Source organism: Balaenoptera physalus, assembly GCF_965194825.1.
Source record: "Balaenoptera physalus genome assembly, chromosome: 11".
In the NCBI taxonomy this organism is placed as follows: domain Eukaryota; kingdom Metazoa; phylum Chordata; class Mammalia; order Artiodactyla; family Balaenopteridae; genus Balaenoptera; species Balaenoptera physalus.
The window spans coordinates 93,374,296-93,388,441 of record NC_138896.1 but is presented as its reverse complement, the minus strand read 5'-3'; the positions used below and the strand labels follow the sequence as shown (position 1 = coordinate 93,388,441).

The window sequence follows — 14,146 nt, the reverse complement described above, 5'->3', positions numbered from 1 at the left end:
CAGGTCCTTTCTCTCTCTCTCCTCCTTCCGGGACCCCTGTAATGTGAAAGTTGGTGTGTTCAGTGTTGTCCCAGAGGTCTCTAAGACTATCTTCATTTCTTTTCATTCTTTTTTCTTTCTTCTGTTCCGTGGCAGTGATTTCCATCATTCTGTCTTCCAGTTCACTTATCCGTTCTTCTGCATCAGTTATCCTGCTATTTGTTCCTTCTAGTGTATTTTTCATTTCAGTTACTGTATTGTTCATCTCGGTTTGTTTGTTCTTTAGTTCTTCAAGGTCTTTGTTAAACATTTCTTGCATCTTCTTGATCTGTGCCTCCATTCTTTTTCTGAGATCTTCGATCATCTGTACTATCATTACTCTAAATTCTTCTTCGGGTAGATTGCCTATCTCCACTTCACTTAATTGTTCTTCTGGGGTTTTATCTTGTTCCTTCATATGGGACATATTCCTCTGCCATCTCATTTTGTCTAACTTTCTGTGATTGCGGTTTCTGTTCCAGGCTGCAGGGTTGTAGTTTTTCTTGCTTCTGCTGTCTGCCCCCTGGGGGAGGAGGCTGTCTGAGAGGCTTGTGCAGGCTTCCCGGTGGGTTCCTGCCCACTGGTGGGTGGAACTGGGTCTTGTCCTTCTGGCAGGTGGGGCCATGCCAAGGGGCGTGCCTAGAGGGCTGTAGGCTCAGGAAGACTTTATGCAGGCTGTCTGCTGATGGGTGGGGCTGTGTTCCTGCCCTGCTGGTTGTTTAGCCTGAGGCATCCCAGCACTGGAGCCTGCAGGCTGTTGGGTGGGGCCAGGACTTGGTAAGAAAATGGCAGCCTCCAGGAGGGCTCATGCCAATGAGTACTCCTCAGAACTGCCGCCGCCAGTGTCTTTGTACCCTCAGTGAGCCACAGCCAATGCCCATCTCTGCAGGAGACCCTCCAATACTAGCAGGTAGGTCTTGCCCAGAGTCTTATGAAGTCACTGCTTTTTTCCCTGGCTCCTAGTACACACAGGACCCTGTGTGTGCCCTCTAAGAGTGGAGTTTCTGTTTCCTACTGTCCTGTGGAATTCCTGCAATCAAACCCTGCTGGCCTTCAAAGCCAGACTCTCTGAGGGCTCCTTCCTCTTGTAACCAGACCCCCAGGCTGAGGAGCCTGACGTAGGACTCAGAATTTTCACTCCTGTGGGAGAACTTCTGTGGTGTAATTATTTTCCAGCTTGTGAGTTGCTCCCCCGGTGGGTATGGGATTTGACTTTATAGCAGTTGCACCCCCTCCTACCATCTTGTTGTGGCTTCTTTGTCTTTGGATGTATATCTTTTTTTGGCAGCTTCCAGGGGTTTTTGGGTCCATGGTTGTTGAGCAGTTAGTTGTGATTTGGATGTTTTTGGAAGAAGCAGCGAGCTCACATCCTTCTACTCCACTGTCTTGTCTCTGCCCTCGTGTGGCTTGTAAGTGACACTTTTCCAACTTCTGTTTAGAGTTCCCAAGAAGGTCCAGATAACACAAGGAAATATTATAGCCGATGCTATCTTAACATCACTGTCAAGTACATACCTAGAGTAAACCCCAGAGTAATACCCTGTGCTTTGTTTGTTTGCTTGTTTGTTTTATAAATTTATTTATTTATTTACTTTTGGCTGCGTTGGGTCTTTGTTGCTGCACATGGGCTTTCTCTAGTTGCCGCGAGCAGAGGCTACTCTTCATTGCGGTGCGTGGGCTTCTCATTGCTGTGGCTTCTCGTTGCGGAGCACGGGCTTCAGTGGTTGTGGCTCATGGGCTCAGTGGTTGTGGCTTGTGGGCGCTAGAGCACAGGCTCAGTAGTTGTGGCGCACGGGCTTAGTTGCTCCGCGGCATGTGGGATCTTCCCAGACCAGGGCTTGAACCCGTGTCCCCTGCATTGGCAGGCGGATTCTTAACCACTGCGCCACCAGGGAAGTTCCCCTGTGCTTTATTATTACTGAAAATGTGCTTTACCAGCATCTGTTTATCCAGTACCACACATCCTTTTTAGAACCAGACCATTTCCAAGATAGAAAGCGGCTCCTAGAGGACTGCCCTTAAAGTAGAATTGCGCTCCCCTTCTTGAGTCTGGTTTAAAGGATCAAGTCCTAAAGTTGTGCTTCGCAGCCAGCTGGAATTGGGGTGGGGCGTGGGGCTTTGACATCCTCAGGCGAGTGTTTCAGATTGGAGTTGGCTCCTCCCATGCACTGCCCTGACACACAGCATATGCCTCAGGCTGGAGCCAGGCCTGGGCTTCTCCTCCACAGCAAGGACGTAAATTTGCAGTTTTTAAGTCAAGTCCATCCAAAGTGAGAATGTGAGTGTCCCCATGACAGCCTGTCCTGGGAAAATTTGCAGTGGGATTTAAAGGCTCAGTGCAGTGCTGGGCTGTATATCATTCTGCTATAGTGAGGAAGCATTGTTTTCAGAATATCAGTGACTGCAAACAGACCTGGTAATCAGAACCTCTTCTCTACCAGGCAAAAATGTCATGTTTCACCAACATGTGTTGTTTGTAACCTAAGTCCAAACAGCATTTATGAGGAATCTATGACTAATTTTCGAACCACATATGGGGTTAATGGCAGCATATAAAAAGGGTTTAAGTAAGGAAGAATGTAAGATACTATTCTTGATTAATTATCAGTGATTCAGGTGAAAATACTTTAAAGCAACAAATGTTTTAGGATATCTTCCATGCCAGCCTGCCGTTTTGTTCGAAGAAAGTTGTCTCTTGTTATAGTAGTTCTTCAAATTTCTGTCAGTCAAAATATTGACAAAAAATAGAGTAGGAATGCTTTTCAAGTTAGGTTTTGATCAAAATCGTATTGATTGTAGACAGCAGACTGCACACATTTTTGGGACTAGGCCAAATGCATGAAATCTTTTTTTACGTGTCAGACCTTCATCTATCACAATCCTTATGAGTCTTCCTTTTTCCTACTTGAATACTCCTAGTACATCATGCTGTTTTTTCCCCAAGACATCAGTTCCAGACTTTTCACTTTCCCGAGTTCTTAAACGGAGCCCTCAATTCTACATGTGTATTACAGAGTCATGCTTCTCAGACTCTCGGTGGTGAAAGACCGGGGGGACCAGGTTAGCCGGTTGGTTTAATTTTTAACATGTCACTGACCCAATACGTGATTCTACCATGAGTGACTCCATAGTTCGCCCCTTGCCACTTCAGCTCAATAGTACCTGATGCAGTCTTGCACTGTGGTCAGTGAGACAAGTCTGCTAATCCTATCCTTGGCGATCATGACAGTGTCTAAGTGCTATAAAATTTCTAAACACTGCCCTCATTTTCTGCACCTACCTCGCCGTGACCTTGAAGCAAACTTTGAGTCATAGTAGAATGAAGCCCAGTGGAGCTCTGGTATCTTTTGACCTTTCTTAAGAGCTATTCACCTTGGTGGCCAATCATTCAGTGAAAACTATAACCTGTATTATCATTTTTATCCTGGTAAAAGTCATATCACAATGTTTATTATCTTCCTAAGTTTTCTTCTTACAGCCTCTCCAGTTATCCTTCTCTCTGCTTTGGTTGCACGTGAACTTGTTCCAGAACCAGCTGGCTTCCACCTTGAAGCCAGGGCTCTGTGGCAGCAGTGGGGCTGCAGTGGTGCACCTGGAGCCAAACGAGTTATCAGGAAATTGCACGGATTTACACTACCTCTTAGGAAGCGCCGAAACGGAGAAGGTCTTCCCTTTTGCCTGTACCCAGATGAAGTGTAACCTGAGACAGAGACTTGGGCATGCGTTTGAAACATGAGGATGATGTGGGCCTAGTATATTTGTGGTATGCAAATGGGTTATTCCAAAGTACCTGGAAAGAATGCGCCCTCGTGGTTAAACTCGTGCTACCTCTTTGATTGCTTAGTCTTTTTCTCAAAACACAAGAAAAGAAATTTCCATCCAACTCAACTAAATTATCAGAAATTAATGGGATTTCATTTAAGGGAAGCATGCCAGGTTGCTAAAGCTATAATGAGGAAGTCATTGAATTAATTAACATGTCAATATTCAGAAAATAAAATTATCTTATTGGGGGGCATGAGAAAAACACGCACTCAGCTGCAAATAACGGCTGTGACTTCAGGCAAGAAGCTGCCTGCACGTATTGTACTGTGGTTTTCTGTGGACTGTCTCTGGGCCAGTCACTGTGCTGAGAGCTCGGCAGTCTCGTCTCAGTGACTCCTCACCCTGTCCAAGCGGCAGGGTGACATGCGCTATTGAGGAAGCAGGCTTAGATATAGTAACAAGCCCATGAAACCCCGTGATGAAGCTGCTAGAAAGAGCTAGAGTTGGGATCTGCACACAGGTCTGCCTGTCTTCCGAGCCTCAACTCTTCAACACCACTCTATGCTCTACACAACAGCCGGAAAGCCTGCTGAAAATATCGAGCAGATCATGGCAGTCTTCACTTAAAAGTTTTCCAAGGCTTCCCGTGATGTTGAAATCAAATCCGAGCTCCCCGACGCTGGCCCGTTGGCCCCACTGCCTGGCTACGCTCAGCCCGCCTCTCTCTTCCTCGTTCACAGGGCTTCAGCCCTCCTGGCCCCAGGGCCTTTGCACCTCCTGTTCTTCTGTCTCGAAAGTATCTATGGTATTGGGCACCCAGGGGAGGGTTCCGTAAGTATCTGCTGTGTAACTGTGTTGAGCTTTGAACACAAAAACAACTGTGCCCTCACCAAGAAGAGCCAGGAGAGAGAAGATATTTCCAGAGACAGACCCCACCTCAGAGCTCCTGCTGGTTGGCAAGCAGCTAACACTAAACACCAGACCGGGGCCTCTGCCTGAGAAGTTATCATCAGGCAGCCCTTGGCCCTTCGTGCTGCCGCGTCTCGCGTGGGTGGTTGGCAGGATGGGTGGAAAGGGAGACTTGGCCCATGAACGCTTTCAGAGAACCACGCCACTTCCTCCAAGGGTCCAACAATTTTCAAAGTTCTGATTTCATTCCGAAGCGCAGGTTAATTGGCAAATACAGTGGCGTTCCCTGTGCCCTTGTGTCTCGCGTTTGGGCTCGCTTTGCTTTTATCTTACTTAATTTGCTGTAATAGCGGCGGAAACTAATTTCTCGACTGTAAATATCACAGCTGTTGGGGAAAGCATTAATTGCGTGCTATCACGTTACCCTCCTTCCTTGGATCAATTTATCTGTAGTCTGTTTGCAAGTTCTGTTACTGTGCATATTAACGGAACACAACGGGAAATAATCTCACCAAACACATTGGAAACATTTGTACTGAAATGGCTGGATGGTTTGGGGTTTGGAAATATTCTTGTTTGTGGCAGACGTTGAAAGAATGCTTTTTAGAAGCCCGACCCCAGAAGTCTTGACGCTGAGTGAAATATGGGTAATTTTTCTTTGGGGGGATCAATAAAATAACTATTTTCAAAATGACTTTATATTGACTGAAAGGTCAGAAATGCCCTGGGCATTGATCCCATGCCCGTAATCACTTTTTTGTTTAGTAAGTTAACTGCTCTGCCCACGTCGAATGCAAAGAAATCCAGTTCATCATTTAAACAAAATGTTTTTTTAAAGCATTTGACGTCCTCCCAGCCCTCATTGCCTGCTGCGGTCTCACAGGGAATGCCCTTTCTTTGTCTAGGAAGTTGATCTCTACAGAATGAACAGCCAGGATAAGCTGGGCCTCACAGTATGCTACCGGACGGACGATGAAGATGACATTGGGATTTACATAAGCGAGGTATCGAGGCTGATTTTTTATAACTATCATAGCAAGAGCAAGAGAGTTGGTTTTTTTTTTTTTTTTTTTTTTTTTGTCTTTTATGTGTTAACCAACCTTAACTCTGGCTCATTGAGATGTCTTTGGGAAAGACGCAGACAGATTTCTTTCTCCCCTTTATCACACTCCATGGAGTTACATCTTTACATAGGGGTTAAGTTCTAATGTCGGCACATAAGACAAAACTACCCTTCAGAAGCCTGCAAATCGGCCATAAAATGGAGCCGTTTACATGGCTTTGTGTGTTCAACCCCGAGGGAAGAGCAGATTCACATTTCCCTTCTCGTGTTCATTGAATGGGATGGGGGAGGGCATCATTTACACTTTTTAAAGTATTTCTGTGTCTGTTTCTCTTTTTTCTTTTCTTTCGGTGCAGTGTGTATAGTTGAATTCACGTAAGTTCAGTGTAACTTCAAAGTACATAGATGGAAGCTCTCTTGATCTTCCCAGAGAAGACAATGCAAAGCAACTGATTTCAGGATGGATACCTGACCACGCACTGCCCTCTTTGCAAGCACAGAAACCCCATTTTGTCAGGAAATAAAATCCATCCCCATGGGATGAATCAAGGGATGTGTCTTCTAGGCTTAATAATTATCCCTTTGGGTATACTTCACCCACCAAGCTTAAGTTGGCCCATCATTACTGCATTTCAGGGGTGTCTCTCCCAAACTCAGTCCCACTTGTCTCAATTATATTTCATTTTTAAAGTTACTTTCCAAAATTTAATAGACACATTTGGTAAAATAATTAAGCTCTGGTTGCTAGCCCAGCCCACATGATGAAGGGTACCCTTTAACCTGTTCTACAGCACACTTTTGATTTTCATTCCTGTGCATGGAACAGGAGTCAGCTGTGCCTCTTCATCCCCTCAGGTCACCAGGCTCTGTGCACACTGCTGTGTAGCAGGGCTGCCGTGCAAGGATCCAGGAACACAGCCTGGAAAGGGCTTGGAAACAGATCAGTCCCTGTTCGTCTCCCTCTGCATGACCCTAAGTCTTGTTTATTTCGGTGCAAAACGAAAACAGAGGGACGAGCACGATTATGTGTTAGACGCAGACTTTGGAAAGGGCTGTTGTTTATTTTCGTGCGTGTTTCAGTTACCCACTCAGTGCTAAGATGTCTGCTTATGTGTTTCAGATCGACCCTAACAGCATCGCGGCCAAGGATGGGCGCATCCGAGAAGGAGACCGCATCATCCAGGTAGGTCAGCTTCCTCTGTTTATCACTCAAGAGCAAACTGGTTCTCATAATAGCTTTGGGGTGGAAATGCAGAAGTTAACAAACGGGGGGTCGCAAATATCAGGTGTGTGGTAAGGCCAGAGAAGGTAATGGCTGAAGTACAAGCTATGGAAAACACCTGGCAACAGGGTGTGGTGAGGCAAACTGGAGCGAGGACGCATGCCCCACCTGAACAGGAAAGCTGCCCCAGCGCTTTACAGCACATGAGCCAGTTCACCTCCTTTCCTTTCCCTTCTCTTTGGGCCACAGACAACACATGTGGGCCAAATCAGGCCCACAGTTCTTGTGAACCAAAATAATGCTCATTTGAGCTTTCTCTGAAGGATTAATTTTGGACCGATCATTTCAAGTTTGAGCCATCTTTTAAACTCCATGACTCAGCATTTAACTAGTATTATGAGATGGCTTTTAAGAGTAGTTTCCTTATCTGTAAAGGATACCTGTTGCTCTTTCAAGTCAAAATGAGACCAGTCTTTTTTTCCCTTTGTCTTTTAATTTAAGCTTTAATTATTTTTTTTAACAAGTAACATTTTTTATTGAAGTACAGTTGATTTACAATGTTGCATTAATTACAGCTGTAAAGTGACTCAGTTATACATGTGTATACATTTTATTATTTTCCATTACAGTTTAATCACAGGAGATGGGGTATAGTTCCTGCTGCTACACAGAGTAGGACCTTGTTGTTTATCCATTCTCTATATATGCCAGTTTGCCTCTGCTAATCCCAGACTCCCAATCCAACCTTCTCCCACCCTCATCCCCCTTGGCAACCACCAGTCTGTTCTCTGTGTCCGTGAGTCTGTTTCTGCTTCATAAATAGGTTTATTTGTGTCATATTTTAGGTTCCACATGTGAGTGCTATCATAAGATAGTTGTCTGTCTCTTTCTGACTTCCTTCACTTAGTATGATAATCTCTAGTTGCATCCACGTTGCTGGAAAAGGCATTGTCTCATTCTTTCTTTTTGATGGCTGAGTAATATTCCATTGTCTGTATGTACCATGCTTTCTATATCCATTCATCTGTCGATGGACGTTTAGGTTGCTTCCATGTCTTGGCTGTTGTAGCAAACAGTGCTACAGTGAACATTGGGGTGTGTGTGTCTTTTGGAATTAATTATAGTTTTGTCTGGATATATGCCCAGGAGTGGCACTGCTGGATCATATGGTAATTCTATTACAGTCTTTTTAATCTCACAGAAATTGAGAGGCTTTGGTTCATGGGTAGAAGACTTAGCTTCTACCTCTGCTCATTCCTGTCTTCTCATTTCAAATCCACTGTGTTTATACTTATCACTGCCTACCTCACTGCAAGGAATTTTCATTTCCTCTTTCCACTGCTTATTCTTACACTTGCCCTGACTTCAGCCCAGACTGTCATTCCTGACAGGGCTGAACCCTCAGGAGTAAAGGCCTTTTCAGTGGCTCTACTTTTCCACTAGCATCTGCCATTGGCCACGGAAGCACTGAGTTCCTTATCTGGCCCTCCCTGCCTCACGGACAACCCCACATCCCCTCGTTGACCAAGATCCATCACCCCCTTTGCTGCCCGTTCCTTCACTGGCGTAGAGAGTCAGAGGGCAGGCTCCCCTTCCAGCTCAGTGGGACCATTGCTATGTACCCTGGAGCTGAGACCTCCAGACCAGCAGAGCTCGAAGGTGCCAGGACAGGAAGCCAAAATCCTGCCAGAGAGTGATCAGGTGTGATGGTGAGAGACTCCCTCCCGCTTGACCTACTGCCCCAACTTAAGACATTAAAGTGTGAAACTGGGAACAGAGAACACTCTGCATAATTCCAGCACGTTCACGTACAACCCCCATTGCTGCTTTTTTCTCCAATATTATCTGAAAATTAGCTGTAGTCATGCTTTAGTATATCCCATTTAGACTCCTGCCTGAGTATATTTAATTATGTGTCATTAAATTGCTTAGATGTTTTCCCTCTTCACAATGCTGTGATTTTTCTCAGGGCTGCCTTTTGGAGTCCCAGCTACTTCTGTTCACGTAGCCTCCTCCTGTGCACTACCCCCGTGGAGGCCGTCATGTAGACCAGAGACGCTGCGTCAGTTTGAGCAAGGCCTTTCCTTCTGAAAACCAGTGTATTCTTTTCCAGCTGCCTGGAAGTTCTGTGTTCCAGCTGTGAGTGGGTGACAGATGCAGGCCTGCAACAGTGCAGGATGATTCTGCACAACTTAATCACGCTACTTGCCCACCCCTCCACCTTTCTCTTTTTAGATTAACGGGATAGAGGTACAGAACCGCGAAGAGGCCGTGGCTCTTCTAACCAGTGAAGACAACAAGAACTTTTCCTTGCTAATTGCAAGGCCCGAACTCCAGGTGAGTCAGCTTCTGGCACGTGAAGCTGGGTCTGTAGTTCTAAAATCAGTAGCGAAGTCCCTGGCCCTGCAGGACACTGCCCACGTATCGAATCTGAACTTGACGGTACTCCGTACCCTGGAAAGGTAATCTGAGTTGCTCGGACTTCCAATCTGTTTCTCGTTTTGACCTTTTAAGGAGCGTGCCGACATCCACCCTGGCATTTACACAGCGGGCCCCGCGCGTTCGTTAACGCAGGGAGCGTAATGAAGGAAAAGAGGAGGGAACATAACGGCGTGGCAAACACAGCCAGGGTCATGTCCGTCAACATGTTTGACTTCCCAGGACCTGACCAGTATCTGTGTGGGTCTCATTTACAACTGCAGAGTGTTAAGGAACGTACAGCATGATTATTATAGTTAATATCTCATCACCAAAAAAATAGTAATTGTGAGATATGTTAGTTACTTGACTGGTAATTATTTCACTACGTATATGCACATCAAATCATCGTGACGTACATCTGACAGGTAGTACAGTTTTTACTGTAAAGAAAGGAAAGAAACTTTGGTCAGCAGACTCTTCCTTAAAGGGCGAAAGAAGAAGTATGATTGGCTTTGGGAGCTGTATATATGGTCTCTGGTGCAGTTGCTGGCCTCTGCCGTTGCAGTGCAGAAGCAGCCGCAGACAATACGTAAACAAAGGGGCTTGGCTGGGTTCCAATTACACTGTTTTGAAACAAACAAAAATAGGCCGCACGCCAGATTTGGCCCACGGGTGGTAGACGTCAGACCCCTGAGTGGTCTGCTTTTTTACGGGCACGAGAGAGAAGAGCCTGATCAAAGTGCTAGGCCTTGCCCAAGACTAACAAACGGCTAGGTTCGTAGAGCTTTTTTTTTTTTGTCAGAAAAAACTCTTTCTGTACTGCAAGTGACTTCTCTTTGGGGCCTGCTAAACTTGCGCGTGGGCCGTCACGCAGAAGAGCAGGCGGGGCTAGGGCTCCTTGAGGCCGCCCCTGTACCCAGTGGCCTCCTTCGCTGAAAGGGGCTAACCTGGGGGAAAGCGTTTCACCCTCCAGCAGTGAAACAGCAGACCACAGCCCCGTCCCCCAGACGTGTAGGGTGGGAGCTGTCTGCACCGTGAGGGTAGGGGAGTTGTCTGTCGTGTCGTAGAGCAAAACGACAGGCAGCCTGCATTTCGAAGACTCCTGGAGGGGGCCCCAGAGGTATTTCTCCCCAGGGTCACTGTCCTTTCTTAAAAGTAAATAAGTAAATAAAATGAACGCGAAAGGAGCCTCAGCTGAAGCATGTGTGGGCGGCTGCCTCTCCCCAGCTGGACGAGGGCTGGATGGACGACGACAGAAACGACTTTCTGGACGACCTGCACATGGACATGCTGGAGGAGCAGCACCAGCAGGCCATGCGGTTCACGGCCGGCGCGCTGCAGCAGGTACCGCCCCGCCCGCCCCTCCGCCCCGCCCACAGCGGGGAAACCCCGCCCCCGCGTCTCCCTCGGGATGCCGGAGACCCTGAGCAACCCGGCTGCCTGCCGCCGCGAAGACGGCCCGGAAAGTAACTAACTAACTGCTTTTCTGTTCGCCCGAGTGAAAGGCAAGCCCATAGCTTCCCTGACCACGAGAGTGCTGTGTGGCTTACAAAGCAAAAGCAGTCATGCCCGGGTACCCCTGACCTTCTGATACTTGTTTCGAAACCAAACGCCATGTGCCGGCATTAATGTATTGCTAGATCAGAGAAACAAAAAGTCATGTTTTCAAAAGCAAAGCAATTCCCTCTGTTTAACCTGAGCTGCTTGGCACCCTTTCTGTCCCTTCTATGCCACCACCATTGTCAGAGAGAGATACCCTAACTAACTACTAATCGAGGGCCTTAGGAGCTAAAAGGACGTCGTCTGTGCCTCCTGCTTCCCGTGCGTGCACAGGGGTCCTCGAATGTCTGGAATCATTCGGAGAGGTAAGGTGACTATCGTCCTCCTTTCCCAGATGCGGAAACTGAGGCCGAGAAGGAGGTTAAGTGGCTCCCCCCGGTCAGGCTGACCGGGTAGTTAACCCGTAGCTAATTCCCAGGCCCTCCTCCTACAGGAAGAGCCACACCTGGGAACTGCACCTCCGGCGTCCCTCACTGTGCCCGTGTGTTCTTGTTTTCTGTCGTGTAGAAGAAGCAGGAGGAAGACGGGGGAACCACAGACACGGCCACCATCCTGTCCAACCAGCACGAGAAGGACAGCGGCGTGGGCCGGACAGACGAGAGCACGCGCAACGACGAGAGCTCAGAGCAGGAGAACAACGGCGACGACGCCCCCGCGGCCTCCCCGCCGCTGGCCGGGCAGAGGAAGCTCACGTGCAGCCAGGACACGCTGGGCAGCGGCGACCTGCCCTTCAGCAACGAGTCCTTCATCTCGGCCGACTGCGCCGACGCCGACTACCTGGGCATCCCGGTGGACGAGTGCGAGCGCTTCCGCGAGCTGCTGGAGCTCAAGTGCCAGGTGAAGAGCGCCAGCCCCTACGGCCTGTACTACCCGGGCAGCCCCCTGGACGCCAGCAAGAGCGACCCGGAGAGCGTGGACAAGGAGCTGGAGCTGCTCAACGAGGAGCTGCGCAGCATCGAGCTGGAGTGCCTCAGCATCGTGCGCGCGCACAAGATGCAGCAGCTCAAGGAGCAGTACCGCGAGCCCTGGATGCTGCACAACAGCGGCTTCCGCAACTACAACACCAGCGTCGACGTGCGCAGGCGCGAGCTCTCGGACATCACCGAGCTCCCCGAGAAGTCCGACAAAGACAGCTCGAGCGCCTACAACACCGGCGAGAGCTGCCGGAGCACTCCGCTCACCTTGGAGATGTCCCCCGACAACTCCCTGAGGAGAGCGGCCGAGGGCGTCGGCGGTCCCGGCAGCGAAGGCGCCGCGGGGACCGCCGAGGCGTACGGGCCGTCCCCAAAGAATCTGCTCTCCATCACGGAAGATCCCGAAGTGGGCTCCCCGGACTACAGCCCTTCCCCTGAAGAGCTGGACCCCAGCCAGGCCCTGGAGGGCAAGGAGAGGAAACCCAGCGACGGCAGCGGGAGCCCCACCCCCAGCCAGAAGCTGGGCGGCGGCTCGTACCTGTCGCCCTTCCCGCACTCCCCCTACAAGCACGCCCACATCCCGGCGCACGCGCAGCACTACCAGAGCTACATGCAGCTGATCCAGCAGAAGTCGGCCGTGGAGTACGCGCAAAGCCAGATGAGCCTGGTGAGCATGTGCAAGGACCTGAACTCTGCCAACCAGTCGGAGCCGAGAATGGAGTGGAAAGTGAAGATCCGGAGCGACGGGACGCGCTACATCACCAAGCGGCCGGTGCGGGATCGCCTGCTGCGGGAGCGCGCGCTCAAGATCCGCGAGGAGCGCAGCGGCATGACCACGGACGACGATGCGGTGAGCGAGCTGAAGATGGGGCGGTACTGGAGCAAGGAGGAGAGGAAGCAGCACGTGGTGAAGGCCAAGGAGCAGAGGCGGAGGCGCGAGTTCATGATGCAGAGCCGGCTCGACTGCCTGAAGGAGCAGCAAGGGGCCGACGACAGGAAGGAGATGAACATCCTGGAACTCAGCCACAAAAAGATGATGAAGAAGAGGAATAAAAAGATATTTGATAACTGGATGACGATCCAAGAACTCTTAACCCACGGCACGAAATCTCCAGACGGCACTAGAGTATACAATTCGTTCCTATCGGTGACTACTGTATAATTTTCACTTCTGCGTTATGTACATAAGAGAGAACACTACCGTTGAGGTAGCAATTCCTGCCTCGTTCAATGCGGCAAGCTTTTGTATATAAGATAAATAGCGTCATCATGTTTATAGTCGAAATCAGCGAGCCCTACCCACTCCGGGTGTCTTAGCTCTATTTTAAGCAGACAGAAATCCACCCTTTACTGTCTTGGAAGGCAATATTAACAAAACACAGAGCTTTTTTTCAAATAGCAATGGTACTTTTTATACTCGTTACCTTTTACATGAAGTTTTTAAATTTCAAAAAGATCTTTTACTAAGCATACCTTCACAGGATAATTTGTTTACACGCTATATTCATATACGAAAGTTAAACACAACTTTTTTTTTTCCTGCCGAAAACTCAGATACGACTGCCAGTATGTATTTTTAATGGAACCCTACCTTATAATGTTACTTTGCTGAATGTGTTTCATGTGAGTGACCGTTTAACATTATTATTTAGGTCAAAGCTTCAGCTCCAAAAACCACCAAACTCTGTGGTTCACGAAGTATACTACACATAACCAAACCAGCAGTGTTTGTTTAGAATTGGGATGCGCATTTAAACATTCTTCTTCTGGTTAAAGTTCCCAAGAGAGTGTAAAGGTTTTTAACAGAAGGCAAACTATAACGCAGCTTCGTGGAAGTTTAAAGCATGTTTGCAGATACTGCAACCCGTTGGAGGACTTTGCATGTACAGGGAAGTTGTACAGGAAAGTTGTGGATGGAGACAGTTTGTGGAATTTTAAGTGCTCACTGTAGTAAACCTTTGCTTTGTAGCTTCCAAGGGACAGACTTTTACGAGCAAATTCAGAGAACCATGGTTAGTTATAAACAGTAAGTAAAATGAAGTTAAAATAAATTATTATTATTTTCTATTTGATATGTTTTAAAGTGATTCCTCATTTTGCAGTGGTGCCTATAAAATAAAAGCCTTTTGCAGTGTGTATTTTTTTTTCCCTTCATTGTATTACCTGCTGCCTCGGAAGAATTTGAGCATTTCAGATCATCCACTACCTTCATTCTGCCCGGAATCCAAAGACAGGTCTGTTTGTTAGGAAAAAAGAAAAAAAAAAAAAGCAATC

At 47.9% G+C, this 14,146-nt stretch overlaps 1 protein-coding gene across 1 annotated transcript in view; it reads left to right on the top strand.

The window, feature by feature from the left end:
• Positions 1–13,944, top strand: part of PDZRN3 (PDZ domain containing ring finger 3) — a 250,163-nt gene extending 236,219 nt beyond the window's left edge. The window contains exons 6-10 of the mRNA XM_082412124.1: positions 5,598–5,696; positions 6,876–6,938; positions 9,213–9,314; positions 10,626–10,742; positions 11,466–13,944. Of these exons, the coding sequence (XP_082268250.1) occupies positions 5,598–5,696; positions 6,876–6,938; positions 9,213–9,314; positions 10,626–10,742; positions 11,466–13,034 (1,950 nt within the window). The 3' untranslated portion in view covers positions 13,035–13,944. The remainder of the gene's footprint in view (positions 1–5,597; positions 5,697–6,875; positions 6,939–9,212; positions 9,315–10,625; positions 10,743–11,465) is intronic.
• Positions 13,945–14,146: the final 202 nt, after the last annotated feature.